Raw genomic sequence first — 27118 nt, forward strand, 5'->3', positions numbered from 1 at the left:
CTGTGGGAAGCATTGGAGTCAACATGGGAAAACACCTTGTAGGTCCATGTCCAGATGAATTGAGGCTGTCCTGAGGGCAAACGGGGTGCAACTCAATATTAGGAGGGTGTTACTAATACACACTTTGGAATGTATGCCACCAGGTATGAATATTTCTCAGTTATTTCTACAGTAGGTCTTGTGCGGACACATTTCCAACTTAGTCCTGATTTGAATCACTGCTCAGCAGGTAATCAGACACTATAATGAGATAGTGCTGGAATTCTCCAATGCGACTGTTCAGATTGCATCCATCCTCTTCATTCCTATATACCCATTTGTCCACATGGGGTCAGTATGGTAACAGGAAAAAATTGTGCATGTGTACTCTTCATTAGAGAATGGAATCCCTTACACAGCCTTACAAAATAATGAAGGCACAGACAATTAGCAGCACATTTTTATTTCAACTTAACAAAAACATTGCACATTTTCCAGTAACATGCCTGTATAGGTCCATCAAGTTCACCTCGCTTAATGAGAAAAGAGTAGTAACCAACGATGTATATAAACCCTGAATTGCAATGCTATGTATTGGCAAATGAGAGGCTTGAAGCCGCAGGTCGGCCATACTGGCACTCCCCAGTGGGAGCAGTCCTCCATAGGAATGAATGGAATTCTACAGTATTTCAATTAAAATGTTTCAAGGACAAAATTACATGTATTTGAATATTTGTTTTGTCCTTATAAATGATACTTTAAGGAAAATTTTGTTATATGTTTTATTTAAAATGTGTACGTTTAGCTGACATAATATACTTTAAAAGTATGCATTAAGGTGTCTGTAATAGAATAAACTTGGCTAAATCAAAGGTAAACATTAATAAATGCATTTCCATACAATCCAAAATATGTTTTACAACGGTGGGGGAGTGCCAAGATGGAGGTGAGGTGGCTTCAAAACAGCGCCCCCTGTCAGTCTTCTAGTGTATATATAAACCATTGGTAGTAACAGAGGGAAAATATGAATAAATACAATAAGCTGTTTCCAAATGCTAAAGAAGACAGTACCAAGTAAAAATTGGCCACATTTGAAACCAAATGTAATAAAAATATTACAGCAATGTTAATACTTCACCAAACATGATGCAATTGTATAATCCATGCAATTAAATGAAATAGTCATATGCATATTAATAATAAAGTTCAAAATACGAGGTATTTGTTGGCTCACGTTTTTGTTTGCTACATCTATAGCAGTTGTTTGATTTCAATACTGTAGTCACACCTCATGCAATTCAATTTCCCATTGTCAATTTGTTTCAACCCAAATACAGTAGCACAAAGATCCATGCCACACAATGCGCACAGCTACATTTTTAAACTCCAATTAACAAAGCTACAACAATTCATACCCCAAATAAAACTTCAACATGGAACCTAATGCAGCTACAGCATGGACACGTTCTGTTCTAAAGGGATCCAAAAGTGTTCATAGTTTAGGACAATTGTACGTTTAGATTTTTGTGTGAATACCTAGTTCTGTTATGTACTGACATGGTATTCTGAGGTACACTAGTAAGGAATGAGCTGCCATTACACTATTTGTGTGACATTCCTGATGCACCTTTCCCTCAGCTGAAATAGCTTCCGCAGAATATATAGCCATTCTCTGTTGAATCAACCTGCATCTAAAGGCCATAGACTAAAAACAAGCACATCGTTGAAATTAGTAAACCAATGGGATGGGAGCCTAATTGTAAATTGGCAAATTATTCATAAAATGTGAAATGATCAGAACAATTTTGCAAAGGCACATTGTCTATGTGTGTGATTGATCCCTTTTCCAATCATGTGGCTTATAAAACAACTCTTCTGGGTCAGTAATACTTCTAATGTAACGTTACATATATTATATATATGTATTATATATACTCTCTAACTGAGATCAAGACAAAACTCAGAATGGTCAAATAAAATCTCTCAAACTATAGAAGAATCTCAGTGTGTGAAGACGCCATGCATTTTTCATAAGGAGTTTCAAACAAGGCACAAGGAGCGGAGTGGAGCGAACGATTTGCATTGCAAGCATAGCCACAGGACCTGCTGGTTCCCAACACCTTGACCCTCAACACTAGCTAACTCCAGGACTCCAAATCAGCCAAGCATCTAAATCAACAACTGCACTTGCATGTACCATCTCTTCAAATGTCATATGTACAAAAATAAATAAATAACCACCCTCCCCAAGAACAATATTCTAGCAACAGATATCGAAAGCAACGTAAGGGATGACATAATGACGGTACAGAAAAACAACAGTTAGGTCCTCTCTACATACACTCCATGCACCTTGTAGTGAGGTTGCAGATTTCTCCTAAACCTGCCTTATCACTGGTTGCCATTCTGACACAGAGGTCTGAAGTTTCCTCACACTTGCAATGGTCAGAGGAATAACTAGCTGCGCTGCTCTGACTAACATGTCAGACACAGCTCTCTCTGTTTCCCACACAGGAAGTAGCTGTGGAAGGAGCAGGAAACACCTTGACCGTGGCGACAGTCTAAAGCCCATCTCTAGTGGCAAAAAGCAAGCAGAGCCCAAGAATCTCTGCACTGCACTGCACTGCACTGCCTATTCTGCAGGCTGCATTAAAGAGTAAAGAAGCTAAGAGGCGGAGGAAATATTGCCTGGAGAGGTCAGCAGGAGCTAGCTTGCTGGTTTGGGAGGGTCACCTGCACAGCAAGGTGTGTCGCCCAAAGAACAAGTTCTTGTTTCTGTGGTGTCACTGCTGCAATGGCTTGTGGGTTTGGACTCACTCTGGCTGCGTTGTCTCTCTTTGTTTAGCTCCTCCCACTTGGCCCTGTTAGCCTGGATCAAGTCAACCATTGGCTGGAGCTTAGGGTTTATTTTCACCAATGTCTGGAGAGAGGGAGAAGAGAGAGAGAGGGAGAAGAGAGAGAGAGACAGGGTGTTATAAAGTGAGATAAATGAAGACCATCTTTCACTTAGTACATTATTCATCATACAAAAAATATGCATCTGACTGCTAAGCTACCTGCCACCCCGATATGTACAGTAGGCTACAGTAGAGCACATTGCCATGCAGTACAGTTTAGTGCAGTAGAGTACAGTAGGGTACAGTACAGTAACATACAGAACATTACACTGTACTCTACTGAACTCTACTTGTTACTAAACGTAACTGTACTGTCCTCTACTGCAGTGGTTCCCAAACTTTTTATAGTCCCGTATCCCTTCAAACATTCAACCTCCAGCTGCGTACCCTTCTTGCACCAGGGTCAGCGCACTCTCAAATGTTGTTTTCTTGCCATCATTGTAAGCCTGCCACACACACACTATACAACACACTCATTCTTATGTTTAATAAATGTCCGTTTTTGTCACTACCCGTCTCGTGGGAAGTGACAAAGAGCTCTTATAGGACCAGGGCACAAATAATAATATAATAATAATCAATAATTTTGCTCTATTTAACCATCTTACATTTAAAACCTTATTTGTTCATTGACAATTGTGAATAACCACAGGTTAATGAGAAGAGTGTGCTTGAAAGGATGCACATAATTCTGCAATGTTGAGTTGTATTGGAGAGAGTCTCAGTCTTTAATCATTTTAATACAGTCTGTGCCTGTATTTAGTTTTCATGTTAGTGAGGGCCGAGAATCCACTCTCACATAGGTACATGGTTGCAAAGGGCATCAGTGTCTTAACAGCGCGATTTGCCAAGGCAAGAAACTCTGAGCACAGCCCTATCCAGAAATCTGGCAGTGGCTTCTGATTAAATTCAATTTTCACAGAACCGCTTGTTGCAATTTCGATGAGGCTCTCTTGTTCAGATATCGGTAAGTGGACTGGAGGCAGGGCATGAAAGGGATAACAAATCCAGTTGTTTGTGTCATTTGTTTGAGGAAAGTACCTGTGTAATTGCACACCCAGCTCACTCAGGCGCTTCGCTATATCACATTTGACATTGTCCGTAAGTTTGAGTTCATTTGCACATTAAAAATCATACAATGATGGAAAGACCTATGTGTTGTCCTTGTTAATGCAGACAGAGAAGAGCTCCAACTTCTTAATCATAGCCTCAATTTTGTCCCGCACATTGAATATAGTTGCGGAGAGTCACTGTAATCCTAGATTCAGATCATTCAAGCAAGAAAAAACATCACCCAGATAGGCCAGTCGTGTGAAAAACTCTTCATCATGCAAGCGGTCAGACAAGTGAAAATGGTCAGTAAAGAAAACTTTAAGCTCGTCTCTCAATAAAAATGTCAAAAGTGTCAATACTTTACCCCAATGATAACCAGCGCACTTCTGTATGTTGTAAAAGCGTTACATGGTCGCTGCCAATATCATTGCATAATGCAGAAAATACATGGGAGTTCAGGGGGCTTGTTAACAAAGTTAACCATTTTCATTGTAGTGTCCAAAACGTCTTTCAAGCTGTCAGTTATTCCCTTGGCAGAAAGCGCCTCTCGGGGGATGCTGCAGTGTACCCAAGTGGTACACTGTCATGGCTTTTGCGCCATCAGTACAGATACCAACACACCTTGACCACCAAAGTCTGTTTGATGTCACAAAGCTGTCCAGTACTTTAAAAATATCCTCTACTGTTGTCCTGGTTTCCAGTGGTTTGCAGAAGAGGATGTCTTCCTTAATTGACCCCCCATAAACGTAACGGACATATACCAGCTGTGCCAGGCCCGCCATGTCTGTTGACTCTTCCAGCTGTAACGCATAGAATTCACTGGCTTGTATGCGAAGCAGTAATTGTTTCACAACATCTCCTGGCGTGTCACTAATGTCACTGATGCGTTGTGAAGCAGTGTTGTTTGAGGAAGTTTTTGTTGGCCTTTTCCCCCGTCATTGTCCCAGCCATATCCACGGCAGCAGGAAGAATTAAGTCCTCCACAATAGTATGGGGCTTGCCTGTCCTAGCCTCTCGGTAGCTCACCATATAAGACGCTTCTAGCCCCTTCTTATTAATGTTACTACTCGAAAGTCATCTTTCTTCTCGCTCAAAAAACCTTTGTGGCTTATTTTTCAAATGGTCATGTTTTGTTTCTAAATGTCTGCGCAAGAGTGAAGGTTTCCCGCGATAGAGTAACGGTTAATGTGATTGGATGTTAATTATTTGACTAGGCTACCTGTATTTGACATTGTGTTGTTATTTCGCTGAACACTAGATGGGTGAATTTTTGGGGGGGGCAGTGAAACGAGGCTACTCAGGCGGGAAAAAAACCTCACCCAAATGTATAGCCCCGTTGGAAAATATAAATGTAGTTTGAAAATGTGAAGAATTTTTATTTGGCGTACCCCCGACGGCATTACGCATACCCCAGTTTGGGAATACATGCTCTACTGTACTGTGCTGTCAAAACTTGAACCATATCTCTTTCATTACTTGTTACTTTTATTTCTTATTCTTATTTTTTGTATATATTTTTTAACCGCATTGTTGGTTAGGGGCTCGTAAGTTAGCATTTCACCGCATGTGACTAATAACATTTGATTTGATTTGATCTGAACCAATCACAGACGTCTTTTTTGGGGCCAAATCAAGAACGGTCCGGGAACAAATCTCAACCAATCATAGACGTCTATGTTTAGGCTGAATCAAGTCCGGTCTAGACCGGACATCTGTGGACGGACCAAATTTCAACATCTTTTCAACGTCCATGGATGTCAGCGTTGGACGGTGCACACTGGGTTAATATGAAGAAAAAATGACTTACTGGACTGTAATTAGTTACTAGTGTCATTCTTGCTGTGGAATTGTAAACGACAATTCAGTCAGTGTGACACATTGCCTTTCATACAGCCTTGAATGAATTACCTCAGAGACGTGGGGGGTTCTCTTCTCTTCACACTGCATTTAGGCTCCTTTAAATATCATCTAAATCACTTGGCTTTCCATTGCACACTAATTAACCCATGTTTCATATGAAAACACCAACACTTTCCACAACAGACACAAAACACAAAGCCGCCATTTAGGAAGAGATACCGTACACATTGCCACGACAACAGGGGATCATTTAATTCATGCTATCAATTCAATTCACATAACTTTTATATCCGGATAGGGAACTTTATATGTGGTGATGGGCTGGGGCATGCAAGACACATAGCAACTTAGGACACAATATACAGTATAAATATATATGAGTGGAATAACTCACAATGTTATAAAACGCTACAAGAATTGTCTATGAGTATGTGCTCAGTATCTCATCATCCCCGCCAGTGTGCAGTTATGGCTGGCCCATGGAGCATCTCCATACATGTTTTATGAGTCAAATCAGTACAATCACATGCCAGAAAATGATCTACGGTACTGCCTGTTGCCTGAAACTGTCAAACCTGAAACTGTCAAACCTGTTACAACAGCTAGGGGGATTTGAAAAGCATGTGTATTCAGAGGGTGTACTCACAAACTCACACAACAATTGCGGTGGTACACTGAAGTTATGCTTTCTAATTGGGTGCAGTTCAGAAGTCAAGACTACATTTACATGATCAAAAGATTCCACATGGCCTCTCATTCATATGCTATGCATAATCATTTCCAGAGAGGGCTTTTAGTTTGCACTTCTAACTAGAACCTAGTGACCGTATGTCCACAACATTCCATAGTGAACATTAAATGTTCCAAATGGTGTTTCCACTGCGAACTTTGGAGAGCTCCAAGCACATTGATTCATACAGTTCTACCATTACCAGACCACTAGGGTACTTCCCAAATGGTACCTTATTCCCTATACAGTGCACTACTTTTTAGCCAAAGTCATATGGAATAGGGTGCCATTTGGGACTCAGCCGTACACTACACAGGACCAGCTCCCTGCTAGTCGCCATGGCAGGTTGTTGTTAGAGCACTCAGTCTCCACATCCACAGATGGTGAGGGTTCAGTAAAGACTGACTCCTGTTAGGGAGTTGCCATTGCACCCTGTGTGTGGTGCTGTAATAGCGCCACGTTCCTTGGATGGACAAACCCACTCTGTGATCAACTTAATCTCTCTGAGTTTGACTAGTACAGCTGGAGAATAGAGGAGGATTCCAACTAGGATCCTGCCAATGTCTCTCTTCTCTTTCCTCCTTCATTCTAAAAACCCCTCTATCTTGTTCCAGCATCAGTATTCCAGTGCCGTAGACGGAACGAGTGGGGATAAAGACGGAGAGCAATGGTTATCTGGTAGGCTTTGAAGATGGGAGGTTACATAACGCAGGATTAATATTCCACACAGTAGCACGAGGAGAAGGAGATCAGTGAGATGCTCTTCCTCCCACAGACACAAACCCCTGGCGCCTCTGAACTTCCTCCTGCTCCCCTCTCTCTCTCTCCTCTAATTGGTGGCGGTATGGTCGTGAGCTGTATATCTGCATTCTCTAAACATGAGCATTTGCAGGCCACTGTGTGAGTCTGCATCTAAAGACACACAGAAAGCAAATCCCTTTGTTCTAATAATGTAGAGTTTTCAAAGCTACAGGGGAAAAAATGTCAGTCTACCATCACTTTTAACACAAGTTGCTCCTGAATTAATCCAACGTTTGAAAGCACATTTGTCCTAATATTACAATATAGCAGGCCTACGTTTGTCAATCAAAATATATGTGTATGTGAAAACATATTTACAGTTTTTTAATCTGGCAGCGTTGATCTGGCAAAAATCATGTCTGCAACTATCTGCATACTGTATGGCATTCCCTGTATTTCTCACTTGTTTGCTCTGTGCTCTCGGCCTCTAACTCTCTTTGTCTTTACCAGTGGCCTTGATCTTCCCTGGAAGTCAGTCATCCAGTCTTCCTCGGTCTCCCACACACCCTCACTGCCGCAGACGTCATGACCTGGCTCATCCGCACCCACCCACCCACGCACGCATGCACACAATGAGAGCACAGAGCTGACTCTCCCTACTCATTCCCTCTTTCAGTGCTGTGCAGTTGAGGCACACTATACCTGCATTAAAGGGAGTTAAGCATGTAATATACTGGACCATCATCACTAACGTCAATGCTTCCCTCATTCATTTGTTTGCTTGGCATTCTCAAGATCCGGAAACGAGGTCTCATTCTAGTGCAGTATTCTCAAATAGATAGTACACGTCCTTGGAGTTATTTCAGAGATTAAAAAATACCTTATTTTTCTAAGAAATGTCTCTAAAAGGAAAGAATGTTTACTGCAGTGACATTTCCACTGCTGGCGTCATTAGGGACAATGGCAGGCGAAGGACGGCCTCCTCTGTAGAGGGGACTATTCGGCTAGTGGTGCTTGGTGGTAGTGAGAGCAGTAGATTGAGTCCCTTAGGGTTTGGGGAGGCTGTGGAGGCATTGCGGAGGATTACCTCATAAAGCGGAGCACAGATCCCATCGATCCACTCCAGCTGCAGCCCCGGCAACTCGTCCTTCCGGTTTCGATCAAAAATGGCCTGGAACACAAACACACGCTTAAACCTCATGATTCCTTTACTGTCTGTTCCACTTCCTTCCTACACACACACTAGCCCTGGATCATGATTCTCAGTTCCATTACATTACACATAAGAGCCCAGATACTCGGTCTGAACATTAACACACCGCTTGTGGTACGCTTTTGGAAGCACAAGGACTTTATCTTTCATATCAGCAAGAAATCATTTCCAAAAAAGAAAAGGTTAAATTGATACACCTTTATAGGGTTAGTGTTTCCAAACTGTCATATCTTCATGTTACAGCAAGTGTTTCCGGAAGAGAGATAGAAGATCGAGGGACCACCTGTGCTAACTAGCTATCTAGCATGCTCCAGTAAATGTATATTTTGCATTTGTGAATTTATTTTAATGTGATATAAAAGTAAAGGGCTTTATGTTTCTAGAACCGTATTGCAATTGAGAATCGATTCACGTTTCGACTTAGTTTTTGTCTGTTTAGGCTGCCAGAGCCAGTCTACCTTTGAGAATAACATATATGGCTCTATTTCTGGTGTTAAGGCAGCGCTAGTGTCAAACGCACGTTAGTTTGCAATTTCGTCATGTAAAAACTGTCGCACTGGCATTTTCCAGCCCTAACGCCAGGTTCGGCAATTTATCTGTCTAACATCATCTAACTCAGATGGGAGGGGTGGATATATTTAAGGTGTGTCCTTAAAAACATGACCCAAAGTGCTAATTTCAGGCAGCGCTGGTCGGGATGTTTAAGACCAACCAAAAGCTGGTTTTAGCGGTAACACAGTTGGTTATGGCATGAATTTTGACAGCGGAAATGCAGCTTATCCAGCCGTGACAAACAGCCCATATGCACATGGGACAAGATGTGCTTTTAGTGCCTGTATACTGTATATTTTATTAAAAACCAAGCATACCCTCCCCTCCTCTTAATGAGAGGGGGAGGGTATGCTGGGGGGCTCCCGAGTGGCACAGTGGTCTAAGGCACTGCATCTCAGTGCAAGAGGTGTCACTGCAGTATTCACTTTTTCTGCCTGTTCCCAAAAGCATTATTTGGTGATTGGCTGTGTAGGCTATTTGGTATGTGTACAATTAAACCCTAAAGTTTAGGCTTATGCACTTAAATACTAGCACACAGCTCGGACACCTGTGGTTCGAATCCAGGCTGTATCACATCCGATCGTGATTGGTAGTCCCATTGGGCGGTGCACAATAGGCCCAGCGTCGTCCGGGTTTGGCCGGGGTAGGCCGGCATTGTAAATAAGAATTTGTTCCTAACTGACTTGACTAGTTTAAATTAAGGTTAAATCATTTTTTTAAATGAAGGCTGTTTTCTTTTTGTCCTGCCCAATTTAATCAAGTACGTAGACTAGTCTAGACCGTTGATATAGTGTTTAGCTCGTGAGACCGCTTGGAAATAAATCTTAATCACCAAAGTTTTATTAAAATATTAAGTTTGAGAGGAGCTGACATTCCCTTTTTATCTATGTATTGCAGGCAGACCTACATTATTTTAGCCATGCTTTGAACGTGTGTAAAACCCCCTCCATGATGTAGGCTACATGTGTCCATGCCCATCATGAAACGAGAGCTGAAACCCTCTGTGAATACCAGTGACCCTCCTATTTAGAAGTTATTTTCCTGTAACAATAGTTTGTTTTCCATTTCCTATTTTTTAAACCCAAGCCCTCCGTAGGATACCCTTACCCTAGGCCTACTACAGCGAAAGCTGGTTCAACAGCAATTCGTTGTGCCTTTTTTTATGCTAGCGATTTTAGAATGTATTTATTGTTGTTGAAGAAAAAAAAACGGATTGCTTGTTTTTCGTAGAATTGTATTAAAACCAAATTTATTACAAAGATTCACTGTCCTGGTTTTATGGTGAGAACGACCATGGCACGCAACTTCTGGAGAAGTGTGAATGCGATCTGTAAGATGGTTCCAGTATGTCTATAAAACATTATATTTGGGAGCAGTATAACGGTTAGGGGACATTCTCCCTTTCTCTTTATATTGGATCTTTGTCCAGCTATCATGCGTTGTTTTAATATTATATGGGCATGGGATGCAATTATGGAGCCTGTAAGTGTACTTAGATATAGCCTATTTAAAACAAGTTGTTTTGTTTTGTTAAGAATTTGATTCAAATCTCTTTTTAGGCCTTATCAATAATGAATTTAATCTTATTTATTGAAAACCTTTGGCATGTCCATAGAGGCCTAGCCTCTATATCAGTATACAGTGGGGCAAAAAAGTATTTAGTCAGCCACCAATTGTGCAAGTTCTCCCACTTAAAAAGATGAGAGAGGCCTGTAATTTTCATCATAGGTACACTTCAACTATGACAGACAAAATGAGAAAAAAAAATCCAGAAAATCACATTGTAGGATTTTTTATGAATTTATTTGCAAATTATGGTGGAAAATAAGTATTTGGTCACCTACAAACAAGCAAGATTTCTGGCTCTCACAGACCTGTAACTTCTTCTTTAAGAGGCTCCTCTGTCCTCCACTCGTTACCTGTATTAATGGCACCTGTTTGAACTTGTTATCAGTATAAAAGACACCTGTCCACAACCTCAAACAGTCACACTCCAAACTCCACTATGGCCAAGACCAAAGAGCTGTCAAAGGACACCAGAAACAAAATTGTAGACCTGCACCAGGCTGGGAAGACTGAATCTGCAATAGGTAAGCAGCTTGGTTTGAAGAAATCAACTGTGGGAGCAATTATTAGGAAATGGTAGACATACAAGACCACTGATAATCTCCCTCGATCTGGGGCTCCACGCAAGATCTCACCCCGTGGGGTCAAAATGATCACAAGAACGGTGAGCAAAAGTCCCAGAACCACACGGGGGGACCTAGTGAATGACCTGCAGAGAGCTGGGACCAAAGTAACAAAGCCTACCATCAGTAACACACTACGCCGCCAGGGACTCAAATCCTGCAGTGCCAGACGTGTCCCCCTGCTTAAGCCAGTACATGTCCAGGCCCGTCTGAAGTTTGCTAGAGAGCATTTGGATGATCCAGAAGAAGATTGGGAGAATGTCATATGGTCAGATGAAACCAAAATAGAACTTTTTGGTAAAAACTCAACTCGTCGTGTTTGGAGGACAAAGAATGCTGAGTTGCATCCAAAGAACACCATACCTACTGTGAAGCATGGGGGTGGAAACATCATGCTTTGGGGCTGTTTTTCTGCAAAGGGACCAGGACGACTGATCCGTGTAAAGGAAAGAATGAATGGGGCCATGTATCGTGAGATTTTGAGTGAAAACCTCCTTCCATCAGCAAGGGCATTGAAGATGAAACGTGGCTGGGTCTTTCAGCATGACAATGATCCCAAACACACCGCCCGGGCAACGAAGGAGTGGCTTCGTAAGAAGCATTTCAAGGTCCTGGAGTGGCCTAGCCAGTCTCCAGATCTCAACCCCATAGAAAATCTTTGGAGGGAGTTGAAAGTCCGTGTTGCCCAGCAACAGCCCCAAAACATCACTACTCTAGAGGAGATCTGCATGGAGGAATGGGCCAAAATACCAGCAACAGTGTGTGAAAACCTTGTAAAGACTTACAGAAAACGTTTGACCTCTGTCATTGCCAACAAAGGGTATATAACAAAGTATTGAGAAACTTTTGTTATTGACCAAATACTTATTTTCCACCATAATTTGCAAATAAATTCATTACAAATCCTACAATGTGATTTTCTGGATTTTTTTCCCTCATTTTGTCTGTCATAGTTGAAGTGTACCTATGATGAAAATTACAGGCCTCTCTCATCTTTTTAAGTGGGAGAACTTGCACCATTGGTGGCTGACTAAATACTTTTTTGCCCCACTGTATTTCTACATTGAAGCAATGCAATTTCTTAGAACAATGTGGACTCTAAACAGGTTCAAGTTAACATATTTAGAATAGATGGGATAGGTCTACATTTTGTTATTTTGTTTCTGTAAGCTGTTTAACAAACTATAACGGACTAACATTGGAATTGGAGTTGATTCCAAGGCAATACATAAAAGACTGTAAATATACACAACTTGAAGCAACAACTTATTTAGCCATGGAGCACATCCTGATTGGCCAGTGAGGGGCCAAGCCTCGACACACCCACAACTTCTTCATTCATCAAAACCCAGCCCTTTCGCGCCAACGCCAGTAACTGCGACGATAATTGTGGTTGTGAAAACAGCAAAAATATTTATGAGACACCCCGAACCTATAACGCTACCGCCAGCAATTAGATTGAACGTTGCGCTCGGTTTGTTCAAATAGAGCCCATAAGGTCCTCTTAAGAAGTAACGCTAGGCTCCTTAAGAGTACAACTTGGGCTACACAAAGACAGGCTCACACGTGGGAAAATAAGAGTATGTGAAAAAGGGGGAATGGCTCCTAGTCCTAGAACAAGAATGTACACTTCAGTACTGCAATAGAACTGTTGTAGAAATGAATGTATAAAATGCACCCTTTACCATTATGCCAAACAAGTTCATTCCAGTTCCTATTTCCCATTCTGCCTCAGTCTCCTCTCTTGCTGCATGAACTTCTGAGGCTCCAGAGAGAGAGAGAGGCTGCGCTTCACAGATAGTTACTGGGCTACGCTTGAATATCGAGTTGAATATTTAATTCACAACACCCACACACACGCTCAGCGCTAAAGGGTTTGACACAGGCTGCAAAGCAACCTGAGGCTAGTGCATTAGCTAGCTACTTCAGAGGGGAACCAATGTGGCCGGGCGTGATTAGTCAACCGGCAGTAATTACAGACGGACGCTACTCTGCTCTCCTCCCTAAGAACCTGCAGCACTGTTTGGACTTCAAAGCTCCAAAATAAAACACCAGCAATTCTTCCATTTTAGTGCATTGGCTTTGAATACAGTACTTATACATGTAGAATATTCACTGAGTGTACAAAACATTAAGAACACCTGCTCTTTCCATGACATAGACTGACCAGGTGAATCCAGGTGAAATCTATGATCCGTTATTGATGTCACCTGTTAAATCCACTTCAATCAGTGTAGATGAAGGGTTTTTAAGCCTTGAGACAATTGAGACATGGATTGTGTATGTGTGCCATTCAGAGGGTGAATGGGCCAGACAAAATATTTAAGTGCCTTTGAACAGGGTTTGGTAGTAGGTGCCAGGCACACCGGTTCTGAGTGTGTCAAGAACTGCAACGCTGCTGGGTTTTTCACTGTCAACAGTTTCCTGTGTGTATCAAGAATGGTCCACCACCCAAAGGACATCCATCAAACTTGATACAACTGTGGGAAGCATTGGAGTCAACATTGAGGCTGTTCTGAGGGCAAAAAGGGATGCAACTGAATATTGGGAAGGTGTTCCTAATGTTTTGTACACTCAGTGTAGAACGATGGGTTACCTGATGTCAAGGCTGACCAAAGTAAGACATTGAATCTATATTTATCTAGGATTATCTTGCAGGATTTAAAAAAATATATTCATAGAAGAGTTATGATACATTTTATGGCCCCTGTTGTATACAGGTTAGGACACGGCAGCCAATGGGATTAGAGGAAGGTGTCGTCGTCACTTCTTTCTGTAAACTATAGACAGGGGCAGAGGTTAAATTGATGTTGTAAGTGTTTGGTAACAGGCTTGTGCAAGAGCATTATTATAGTACATACAGAGCCACCTGATTAAAAACCTAGTCCAAATACTGCTTAAGGTACTGTAGAGCAGAGATCATCAACTAGATTATTTTTCTTGAGCGGATGGTCAGAGGGACGGAATATAATTACAAATAATTTTAGACCATAAGAAGCCCAAACAGATATAATATTTGATTAAAACATAATCATTTCAAACGTTGCTTACATTTGTATATGATCACATACAGTATATCTCTCTATTATGCGTGGGAATACTTTGGAACAGTATTCAAATCACTTGGAGCTGATTTGCTGGTGTTTTTTGACAGTCTTTTATGTCCAACAATTAAACAATTTTGCTCCGAAAACTTGGTGGGCCGCCAGTTAGGGAACCCTACTGTAGAGGGACACTTTGTACGAGCTGACAACTCTCCTCTCTCACACAGTGTGATGCAAGCTCTATGTAACAAGTGAACCATGTCTGGACTATAAATCCTATGGCCAGGGGTGAGAGTAGATTGAATTTCTTTACCGGTGCAGAACCGGTAAAGACAAGCTTCTTGTCAAACCACATCGCATTTTGGAGCATAAGGCTATACCACCGGTTTTCAAGGCCATGCGTTCATTTTTCATGCCTCTGACATGCAGTAATGATAAATAATGGTGTAAAAGCCTACAGTTTTCTTTATATATATTTTTTAATTATTGTGATAGCCCAAGCCCCCCTCCGCTTCTCCTTCACCCAAATCCAGACAGCTGATGTTCTGAAAGAGCTGCAAAATCTGGATCCGTACAAATCAGCTGGGCTAGACAATCTGGACCCTCTCTTCCTAAAATGATCCGCCGCCATTGTCGCAACCCCTATTACTAGTCTGTTCAACCTCTCTTTCGTATCGTCTGAGATTCCTAAAGATTGGAAAGTGGCCGTGGTCATCCCCCTCTTCAAAGGGGGAGACACTCTAGACCAAAATGGTTACAGACCTATATCCATCCTGTCCTGCCTTTCTAAAGTCTTTGAAAGCCAAGTGAACAAACAGATCACTGACCATTTCGAATCCCACCGTACCTTCTCCGCTATGCAATCTGGTTTCCGAGCTGGTCACAGGTACACCTCAGCCACGCTCAAGGTTCTAAACGATATCATAACCGCCATCAATAAAAGACAGTACTGTGCAGCCGTCTTCATCGACCTGGCCAAGGCTTTCGACTCTGTCAATTACAGCATTCTTATAGGAAGATTCAACAGCCTTGGTTTCTCTAATGACTGCCTCGCCTGGTTCACTAACTACTTCTGAGATAGAGTTCAGTGTGTCAAATCGGAGGGCCTGTTGTCCGGACCTCTGGCAGTCTCTATGGGGGTGCCACAGGGTTCAATTTTCAGGCCGACTCTTTTTCTCTGTATATATCAATGATGTCGCTCTTGCTGCTGGTGATTCTCTGATCCACCTCTACGCAGACGACACCATTCTGTATACATCTGGCCCTTCTTTGGACACTGTGTTAAAAATCTTCCAAACGAGCTTCAATGCCATGCAACACTCCTTCCGTGGCCTCCAACTGCTCTTAAATGCTAGTAAAACTAAATGCATGCTCTTCAACCGATCGCTGTCCGCACCCGCCCGCCCGACTAGCATCACTACTCCGGACGGTTCTGACTTAGAATATGTGGACAACTATAAATACCTAGGTGTCTGGCTAGACTGTAAACTCTCCTTCCAGACTCATATTAAGCATCTCCAATCCAAAGTTAAATCTAGAATCGGCTTCCTATTTCGCAACAAAGCCTCCTTCACTCATGCAGCCAAACATACCCTCGTAAAACTGACTATCCTACCAATCCTTGACTTCGGCGATGTCATTTACAAAATAGCCTCCAACACTCTACTCAGCAAATTGGATGCAGTCTATCACAGTGCCATCCATTTCGTCACCAAAGTCCCATATACTACCCATCACTGCGACCTGTATGCTCTCGTTGGCTGGTCCTCGCTACATATTCGTTGTCAAACCCACTGGCTCCAGGTCATCTATAAGTCTTTGCTAGGTAAAGCTCCGCCTTATCTCAGCTCACTGGTCACTATAGCAACACCCACCCGTAGCACATGCTCCAGCAGGTATATTTCACTGGTCATCCCCAAAGCCAACACCTACTTTGGCCAACTTTCCTTCCAGTTCTCTGCTGCCAATGACTGGAACGAATTGCAAAAATCCCTGAAGTTGGAGACTTTATATCTCCCTCACTAACATTAAGTGTTAGCTGTCAGAGCAGCTTACCGATCACTGCAGCTGTACACAGACCATCTGTAAATAGCCAATCCAACCAACTACCTACCTCATCCCCATATTTGTTTTTGTTTTTCTGCTCTTTTGCACACCAGTATTTCTACTTGCACATCCTCATCTGCACATATATCACTCCAGTGTAAATTGCTAAATTGTAATTACTTTGCCACTATTGGCCTATTTATTGCCTTACCTCCTTACTTCATTTGCACACACTGTATACAGATTTTCTATTGTGTTATTGACTGTACATTTGTTCATCCATGTGTAACTCTGTGTTGTTGTTTTTGTCACACTGCTATGCTTTATCTTGGCCAGGTCGCAGTTGTAAATGAGAACTTGTTCTCAACTGGCCTACCTGGTTTAATAAAGGTGAAATAAAAAATGTTTTACCTGTACAGTGTACCCCCACTATTAATTTTGCTGGGACGCCGTACCGAACCGTACAGCCTTACTTTCACCACTGCCTATGTCATAGGCTTTATATATCCCAAAAACAACAGTGAGATTTGCTCATATGATGATGAACTCACAGATGGGGTGAGCTTCAGTTCAGATCTCTCTCTGTCCCCCTGCTCAAAAAACTCACTGGTGACCAGTTCTGCCACCTAACAGGAGAACATCAGAACAACTATTAGCATGAGAGAATACAAGGATTTTTACAGGAATACAGTGAAATTCCAGGCCTGAGAGTATTCACAATATCCTAATATAAACTTTTCCGATGTGCGTGAATGAAATAGCCTGTCCTTTTTACCTTGCGTGATATTTCCCAGGGTTTGGTGACGGCCCCCAAGTCACACGCTGTCATCAACATGGACCTGTGAAAGTTCAGTCAGACATTCGTAATCTCAGTTGAAACACACACAATGCCCTCAAAAAACCACCCAGTTTTCTACATCACAATGATTTACTTACCTACACATGTCTCTGTGGCCTTTCACGTTCCAGTTGTATTCGCCTTTGTTGACCAGCTCAAAAAATGTGTTCCTGTTCCTAAAAGAGAGGAAGGATGAATTCTAGGCCATTTTGATCATTCTAGTGTGAGTGATATACAATCCACAAGGAGGCAGTACAGACTAGAATATTTGTTATCTAACCAAGAGCTGTGAGCATGAGAATACAAACAATGCATTCTTACCTGTACGTCATGTTGGTATGTGAAAAAATTATGAACCCCGCTATAATATCGACAAAACAACTAAACTGACTGCACTACGCTTTATGCTTGCTGTATGAGACGATATCGTCAAATATGTTTATATCAAATCCCATCTGCCGGATACAATAAAGTACATACTCAAAGTATAGAGTGAGGTCTGTGGCCAGGATGGACTGTTTCAAAAGCTGCATGAGGTCACCGTATTCTCTGGACGACAGGTTGGAGAAGATGTTGTGTCCCTGCACACACAGAAGAAGAGGCTCACAAAACATTTCATGAATCACTGTCTAATTCAGCCTGAGTGCTGGTCTGTTTGTGCTATTATGCTCCCTGTAACTCCCTGTCACTCTTGGCTCAACAATGACAGCATATACGTTGGCAAGAGCACAAACAGATCTGGTACCAGGCTTTGTTTACTTCATCAACGTGAACACAATATTTTTTATGGATTCCCTTAACCCGGTACAGGTGAATAAATGACCTAAACAGTGTTTTGTGGCGGAATCTAGTCCAATCTGTACATGAGCAAAATAAAGGTGTCATGATCTGACTAGCAGCTCCAGCATGACTTTGTGGCTGTCAGCACATTCAGTCTGTGACTTGAGAGGGACTCCTCAAGTGTCACATCTTTATGTGTAGTGGTGATAAAGGGGATGGTGTGAGCGTGACACTCACTGTGTGTGTCTGTGTCTGTGTCTGTGTCTGTGTCTGTGTCTGTGTCTGTGTGTGTGTGTGTGTGTGTGTGTGTGTGTGTGTGTGTGTGTGTGTGTGTGTGTGTGTGTGTGTGTGTGTGTGTCTGGAGTCAAAGGCAAATCTGCCAGAGGCAGGAAGACGAACCATCAGGGATCAGAGGGAAAGCTCTTAAGAAGTAAGTGCCACTTCTCACTCTCTCTCCTTTTCATATCATTCCAACAGATCTCTCTTCATCATATATATATATAATATATCCCAGTCCCACTTAGAGTGCCCTTCACCAGGGGAATGCCCAAGAAGAGAGATATGGGGAAGGAGAGAGGGGCTTCTTGAACAGGGTGACCCCTGATTCTCTCTGTTCACGCTCGAGCTGAGACTGAGGTTTTCTCCAGCACTGCAAGACCAGCCTCGATCCTCAGTTCATTGGTTCCCATGAAATATTGAATACCTTAACGTCAGAGACATAGAGTTTTTTTTCTTCTTCACTCTATCTTAATGAGAGGAAAAGAGAGAGAGAGAGAGAGAGAGAGAAAGACTGATAGCGGAGAGAGTGGCGTTCGTTCGTCGAGACGTTCCGTTTTAATTAATGGTTCCTGCTGTTTGGTGGACTGAATCCGTGCGCTCGTTCTTTTCCCCTTCAATTAGACGCACTGCTCAATGATATGCTAATGACCATGGCAGTAATTCAGCCCCTGTGTCAACAGAAACCATTATGCTAGTCACAGCAAACATTTGTCAGCTTACTGTGTCGTCAGCGTCGTGATAACCAGTCTATTGGAGCCCTGCTGGCTAGCTCTTCTTTCAGCAGACACCATGAAAACACAGCTAATTACCACCTGTCTGTCTGACCACACAGAATCAGTCGCTTGCTTAAAACTTCTCTCTCAACCAATCATTGTTTTTGTAATGACATTGATTTTTTTGAGGGGGGGCGGGGAGTAGCGTGATGTTTGTCTATTCTGATCGCTTCTCGCGCTGAGAACGTGGCTTTTTGTAATCCTGCACAAAATGATGTTTGTAGTCTGTCAGTAGTGACACAGTGATGTAGCTCACCTCACTCTGCAGGATCATTACGGCGTGGTTGAAGTGGTGATGCTCGAGAGTAGCTGAGGTTCCATACAACAGAGACAAGGCTGAACCTGTCCTGAGAAAGTCAAAGAGAGAAAGACAAAGAGAGAAAGGGGGATACATAGCGAGAGAAAGAGTTAAACAGGCAAAGCACAACAAAAACACTGGAAGAGAGAGGATCCTCCATTGAGACCTCTCTAAGTCTCTTCACTAAATCACTCCACAGTCCACTGTCAACATGTTCTCACAGCTCAATATTGCAGCAAGTGAAGCTAATATCAGAGTCTGTGGAGGGAAAACCTTCAGTGTTCACCATCTGGAATCATTCTGGGCCAATGGGTCAAAATGACACATGGGCTCCTGATGGTGACTGCGGTGTGTGGGCAGATCCACTAGATTCAACAGTTGTTTTTCCTGCGGCTCTAATTGTGCTCTCCACCCCAGCCGCGTTTAAACTCTCTCTCCTCTCTCTCTCTCTCGCTCTCTCTCCCTCAAACAGACTCCTATGTACATCTTATGCAATTTTTTTCTCCACTCTAGTTGAGCTGGGCTGGATTATAACAGATTGTTGCAGGTGGGCTAGCAGAGCACAGAGTGTGTGTGTGTTAGTGATGGGTGGGTTGACTCATAGAGAGAAAACAATGCATAAAAGATCCATGAATGTATAATTATTGTGCAATTAATACTGATAGACTACATTGAGTTTTTTTCTTTCATTATTTTTATCTGGCGTTAGTGCGTAAGCCTAAGCTTAAAGGTCTAACTTGTACGCGAGCCAAATACACAACAATTACCAAATGCTTTTGGAAACTTGGGTAGAAAAGTTAACGCTGATCCACTGAGGCAAAAAGGTTGGAGATGAATTCAGTTTGAGAAAAGTTGTGAAATGGAGAGATGAAAATAAAGACAAGGGAGGGCCAGAACAGTAGCCTAATGTTTGAGAAAGATCTTATGTGTGATGATTGTGAGGCCCTGTACAAATTTGACAGTCACAAAACTGGGACTTCAAATATGGCACGTCAAGGGAACTGTACTGTCTATAACAGTGGAGGCTCCTCAGAGGAGGAAAGGGAGGACCATCCTCCTCAGTGAATTTCATAAACATTTTAATAGTGAAACGCTTAAAAAGTTAGATAATAACTATACAAAATATATTCACGTCACCAAATAATTGATTAAAACACACTGTTCTGTAATGAAGATCTACAGTAGCCTCAACAGCACTCTGTAGGGTAGCACCACGGTGTAGCTGGAGGACAGCTAGCTTCTGTCCTCCTCTGGGTACATTGACTTCAATACAAAACCTATGAGGCTGATGGTTCTCACCCCCTTCCATAGACTTACACTGTAATTATGACAACTTCCAGGGGACTTCCTCCAACCTATCAGAGCTCTTGCAGCATGAACTGAGATGTTGTCCATCCAATCAAAGGATCAGAGAATTAATCTAGTACTGAAAGCATAAGCTACAGCTAGCTAGCACTGCAGTGCATAAAATGTGGAGAGATTTCTTTTTTTTTTTTCACTTTCACTTACTGAGCTATCAAATGCAGCTAGCTAGTTTAGCTTACTCAAATACCCGGCTCAAACAGACGGATGCTATGCTAGCTAGCTGGCTATGACTATCCAACACTGGAACTCTTCCGTCAAGGTAATTTATTGCCACTGGAGCCCACCGGTATAACTGCTCAACTGCATACTGGCTGTATACTGTACTGCATGATTGAAGAAGGTTTACTAACGTGTTAGTTCTACTAGCTATGTTGACAATGACGCTACTTTAATATGGTGACAACGATGTAGGCTGTGTGTAAAGTTTTTTTTGCCTGGTCACAAACAGCTGCGTGTTGCACTGAAGTCCACAAGCGAGGGGAAAAGGTGAGAGGAGGAGAGCGCATAGATGAGAGAAGGAATACAACGTTTGCGTGTGATCAGGGATGTATTCATTCCACCAATTCTGTTGAAAAACGTTTCCTAAATGGAAGCAAACGGAACGAAACGGGGATAAACATACCTGACTTTGTCCAATATAAACTCTTGTTTGCAACTGTTGGACTAATGATTACACCCTAGATCAGCTAGATGCAGGCAAGAGTGTGCAACAGCACCGACCGCCAATGGTCTACAACCTCTCACATAGCCTAACATAATATAAACTCCTGCTGAATTAAGCAGTTTTTACATTAAAATTATACACCAAATGTACATTTTTACTAGGGAACAGGAGTGGAGAAATGTGATTTATTTCTTTCAGCATCTTGAGATAATGAATACGTGGTTAGGGACCGTCTGTAAATGTGCCATCTTTATCAGCGTCATAAAAGCTGATAGTATTTCCACCACATAAAATATGCATCCAAGCCGAACTGAAATCGTATCAGAAACATGTTGGGCTGTTTTCACAGCTTGTAATTCCCTTAAAACAGGTCAAACTGATGTCATTTGGAAATGTAGTCTTCTTCTAGGGCAACAAGTAATGACAGAAGAGATGTATCTAATTATAGACAAGTTGACTACCAAATGTCAGAAATTCTAAGCAGAAATATAGGGCGATGTAAATTAATCTTTAAAAAATAAATCCTACAGCCCCCGTAGCAAAATAATTCTGGCATCTCTGACTGAGCATTTTCTATTTTTGCGGGTTAGGGTTGGGTGCGGCCTCAGATTTTCACTTGATCATATATAGCTTGTCGGTTGCGGATAGATTATTAGCAATTACGGGCGGGGTGCGGGTGAATAAACAACTGACCCACGCATCACTAGAGTGCTTGTGCATGTGTGCCTGCAAGCGTGCGTGTGTCTACGGACAGGGTCACCCACTTGGCCTGGAAGGCGTTGTTGGTTCCTCTGTGGTCCAGGTCGTGACAGACACAGCCCACTATAAGAGCCAGGATCTCAATCTCCGTCAGGGTCTCTTGGAAGCCTGCCGTCTATAGGGACACAGCAGGGACAGGATGTCACCCAGGGGCCACACACACAAGTAAACATAAACTAAAACACACACACACTGTAGGTAGGATGAGCATGGCGATGAAGTAAACAACATGTGTAAATTGGAGTTAGGTCGCTATGGGGTTAACAGTTAGTAGTAGTGTACTGTAGGTCTGAGTTATTTATTAAAACACAGCACTCCCGGGCTCTAAACGGCTTACACACAACTATTTAATCTCTCTCTTGGCACAATCAATTCAGATGGGACATGCATAATGCTGTGCTTGATTACATAAAAAAGATTGAGAAGGAGCGGAGAACAATGGACAGAAGATGAAGCAGTTGGTGCACATTAGTCAGTGTCCACATGTGTTGGGGCAGGTGTGGTGTATTTGAACGGTCTCCGTTTAGGCTAATGATAGGCTAATGCTAGACTCCCTGTGCGTTCTCCATATTCACCGTTAGTATGGCGAACATGCACTGGCAGACGTTGAAGGCGTGCCTCCAGTTGTGGTACAGCACCATGCGGTAGTTCTTCCTGACCGTCAGCAGCCATCTGCACAGAGTCTGTAGAGAGTCAGGGGCACAAGAGGGATGGACAGAACAGGGTCCGTCAGCAGACAGTAGGCTGGTGCATCAGCTCTCACACTCAGGCCGGGATTCAATCCGATCGCCCTTTGTCTGCAATGTACGTTTTAAATAGATTATTTACGCTGCATATGTAGGCTCAATTGGAAATGTCTTTAATGGCGCATTGTACAAATCCGCAATCCTATTGAATCGCGGCCTCAATCTAACCTGCCATAGCAGTGTTTCCACTGCTGTTGTTAACAAACACACACTTCCTATTGTGAAGCTACAGGTAACTGCCAAAATAATGGAAACACTTGAGTAAATGAGGGATACAAAGTGTATTGAAAGCAGGTGCTTCCACACATCCCATCATGCTTAGGGTCATGTATAAAATGCTGGGCACGCTATTATTTTGGCTACCATGGCTATGCCCCCATAGGATGACAATGCCCCCATCCACAGGGCACTAATGGTCACTAAATGGTTTGATGAGCATGAAAACGATGTAAACCATATGCTATGGCCGTCTCAGTCACCAGATCTCAACCCAATTGAACAGATTCTGGGGCGGCGAGACAGTGTTTTCCACCACCATCAACAAAACACCAAATTATGGAATTTCTCGTGGAAGAATGGTGTCGCATTCCTCCAATAGAGTTCCAGACACTTGTAGAATCTATTCTAAGGTGCATTTGTTTCCTTTATTTTGTCAGTTACCTGTGTGTGGCAGCAGTAGCAGTAGTAGTAGTAGTAGTAGTAGGAGTAGTAGGTCTTTCCTGTTGAAAACCATTCAGTAATTGTATTTTACCATGTGGAAAAAGCTACTGTGTAAATACCACACTGCATATTTGATTGAATAGCGGGCTCTGTCAGAGCATTGGGTCAGAGCCGCTCTCACCTCGTAGTCGATCTTGAACTTCTGCACCATGCCCAGCTCCATAAACATCCTGAGGGCTGCGGTTATCATGGCGTCTACATCCAGAGAGAAATCATCAAAGGAAAGCTTATCGATGCCAAAATCGCAAACAAGGGGGATGTTAGCAGCCTGGGTTATGGAAAGAAGAGAGAGAGAGGTCATTTTGAGACAGTGAAAATTCAACACATGGAGGGTTGCTAATGAAGACTCCGAGAGCTCGTGTGAATTCATTGTTGTTAACTTCCTGTGAGCTCATTAACAAATCGTGGTAGTATTCTATATTTAACCTATAATACTAACACAGAAACACCACTAAACCAATTTAATTATCCCAAGACTTCAACCCACAGAGAGCTCTCTAATGAAAATCAAAGCATAATTGTTCAGAAAGACTGAGAATTTAAGTTGTTGTCTTATTGGATTACATGTGCCATTGGTCTTTCTTTCTAAGGGGGATAAGGTAACATCTCAGAATATGAAGGTTTTGCTGTTCTCCTTCCCCAATCCCTGTGATGTACCATCCAGCCTCACTTCCACCAAGAGAACACAGCAGAGCAGAGCAGCCAGGAAAGCCCACCTTTTCTAGGAACCGTTTGTCTTTCAGGTCAGCAGGTGCGTCGGGCTAATTCAACGCCTTAGGTTATGAATTGTAGCCAAGGTTTTTTTTGCCGGTGACATTTACAATTCTCCGGAATCTGGGGTAGAGTGTGTTTACTGAGGTTCTGTATGTAGGCCAGTTATGAAACGGATAAAGGCAGGGTGGGTGCTGCTGAGCACTGTGCTGTGCCTGCATGTGGTGAGGGGGAGATCTGACAGATGTCACATTGCATGGCTGATGCTCAGTGCTAATGGCCACCGGGACAAGCCCCATATCAAAGAGCAAGAAAGACATTTAACACATCACACATCACACAGTTCTGAGAATGGTTTTTTTTCTCGGATTGGTTCCAGAGGCACGCTCTATTACTCTCTAAATAATGCAATGAAAGTGATTGGCTATTGATTGACTTATTCATTCCAAATACCACAATTAGTTGTTTTCATGTGGGACTTGAAGGAGTACTGCCCCGACCTGTGTATACAGTACGCTGCGTTGCACCACACTGCAGTCCAGGGAAGCAATTGGAAAATGAGGTCCGTGAAGCGAAGCCATCAATCTATTCCTATCATGTAGTACCATTAATGATTTCTCATTTTACATTGGAAGGTAATGCGTGACAAAGCTTCATTCCGAAAGTTATCTCTTAATTGAAAAAAACATATTACTCTGGGCGGTGAACTACAAAATGGGGTTTTCCTCACAGTTCACGTTCTTTTGTTCAGTATATATAATATTATTATTATTCTGCAAAATATGTGTATTTAGCATCAGTATAAGCCAGAAATGAAGAATGTTTGTTTGCTTTACTTAAGCTTTAATAGATAATGCATCACAAACATCTCAACCAGCCGGTTGATTTGCCCAATTATAGTCAAATAATTCAAGTAATAACAACACACGTAGTTTTTTTGTATTATAACTGTATTATAGCTCCCGTACCATTGTTGTGAATGATATATATATATATTCATGTCAAAGTTACCAGTCAACTCCATTACACTCAAAAGTTACTTCAACTTCAACCAGTGAATGCTAGCGATGACTAACACACACACACACACACACACACACACACACACACACACACACACACACACACACACACACACTTTCTCTCTCATATAAGAATAAGACCTAATACCTTGAATTTGTCGACCTCAGTCTTGGAACAGGTTGCATGGTATGACAGAACCTGCAAAAGAATACAGAACACAGTGGTGAAAAAAGTACCCAATTGTCATACTTGAGTAAAAGTAAAGATACCTCTATAGAAAATGACTCAAGTAAAAGTGAAAGTCACCTAGTAAAATATTAATTATGTAAAAGTCTAAAAGTATTTATTTTTAGTATCAAAGGTCAATGTAATTGCTAAAATATACTGTACTTAAGTATCAAAAGTAAAAGTATTAATCATTTATAACTACTTAAATTAAGCAAACCAGAGAGCACAATTTTCTTATTTGTATTTATTTATTGATAGCCAGAGGGACACTCCAACACTCAGACATAATTACGAACGAAGCATTTGTGTTTAGTGAGTCCGCCAGATCAGAGGCAGTAGGGATGCCCAGGGATGTTCTCTTGATACGTGCATGAATTGGACCACTTTCCTGTCCTGCTAAGCATTCAAAATGTAAGTACTTTTGGGTGTCAGGGAAAATGTATTGAGTAAAAAGTACATTATTTTCTTTAGGATTGTAGGAAAGTAAAAGTTGTCAAAAATATAAATAGTAAAGTACAGATGCCACAAAAAAACTTAGGTAGTACTTAAGTACTTTAGTACCTAAGTACGTTACACCACTGGAAGCACATACAGTATATTTTACATACAGTATTTCATATTCATAACACTGGCTATAGATATTAAGTCATGCTCACTACACTTAGGACAGTCATAGTCAGTAATACTTAATAGGTCTTAAAAGGACTTTAACAAAGGTTATTTATGGAGCCCTTCTGCTAAGCTATGCCTGTGGACCAAATAAGAAAAACCTTTGGTGTCAATGACTGACCACCTCAATCTGCTCTAAAGGTTATGTGAGGGAAAATGTTATTGTCTGATGAGCTAAGCCTTGAATTGTAAACAGCATCTCCTCTCACTCCATCTTGGTTTGTGCAGGTGACTGTGACCTCCTCCTCAGACCAATTGGCAGCACGCCCAGAACACTGTTCTGGGAACCAAAAGGAGTATCTCAGTTCCAAGGTCCCAGCATTTAGAGAAGAAGCCTTGTGAGGTGTCAATCAGTCACGTGCAGGAACCAACGTTAATGATGAATAATGAATAATGTAAATCATGCTTATATGACTTGTTTGTGTAGCAGTAGAAGAGGACTGAAAGGGAATGGCCTCTTCAGAGTTTTGATCATGCTTGGATTGAGTTTGTGAACCTCTCCGGCCGTGATACTAAAGATTGGTTCATTTACATTGAGTTTGAGTCCTTATTGGGGAATTTCCACAACAGTTACTATAAGCTTCACACCGTGGATCTATGTGCCTGCGTGCACGTGGGTGGAGATTTTTGGAGTAGCGGACACCTTTTGGTAACATGATATCCTCGCCGGTCCCACTCCCGTTCACAAGGGGGTGATAGCAAAATATTTTATTTTTGTCTATTCATTTTGTGAAAATAAGGAAGAGTCGCATTCCCTTGCTAATAGTAGCATAGATAGAACAATGAGGCAGATGTTTCACTGGAAGAATAGATCTGAAGCATCCGGTTGGCATTTCCACTCACCACCAAATATGGTGATGAGAGGAAGCCCAGTGGCTGGAAGTGGGAGAAGATGGAGGGTGATTGATTTTGGTCAACATTCTGCTAAGTTTCTCATCGATGAAACATTTGATAGAGAGTA

At 42.1% G+C, this 27118-nt stretch overlaps 1 protein-coding gene across 1 annotated transcript in view; it reads right to left on the minus strand.

Moving 5' to 3' along the window:
* Positions 1-1428: 1428 nt before the first annotated feature.
* LOC120057786 (dual 3',5'-cyclic-AMP and -GMP phosphodiesterase 11A) overlaps positions 1429-27118 on the minus strand; it is a 61960-nt gene continuing 36270 nt past the window's right edge. The window contains exons 10-21 of the mRNA XM_039006251.1: positions 25408-25458; positions 23648-23794; positions 22636-22743; positions 22066-22175; positions 19231-19321; positions 17623-17723; positions 17241-17318; positions 17080-17143; positions 16856-16930; positions 8348-8431; positions 2797-2899; positions 1429-1451 (exon numbers count right to left, since the gene is read on the minus strand). Of these exons, the coding sequence (XP_038862179.1) occupies positions 1429-1451; positions 2797-2899; positions 8348-8431; positions 16856-16930; positions 17080-17143; positions 17241-17318; positions 17623-17723; positions 19231-19321; positions 22066-22175; positions 22636-22743; positions 23648-23794; positions 25408-25458 (1035 nt within the window). The remainder of the gene's footprint in view (positions 1452-2796; positions 2900-8347; positions 8432-16855; positions 16931-17079; positions 17144-17240; positions 17319-17622; positions 17724-19230; positions 19322-22065; positions 22176-22635; positions 22744-23647; positions 23795-25407; positions 25459-27118) is intronic.

Source organism: Salvelinus namaycush, chromosome 13, assembly GCF_016432855.1.
Source record: "Salvelinus namaycush isolate Seneca chromosome 13, SaNama_1.0, whole genome shotgun sequence".
In the NCBI taxonomy this organism is placed as follows: Eukaryota; Metazoa; Chordata; class Actinopteri; order Salmoniformes; family Salmonidae; genus Salvelinus; species Salvelinus namaycush.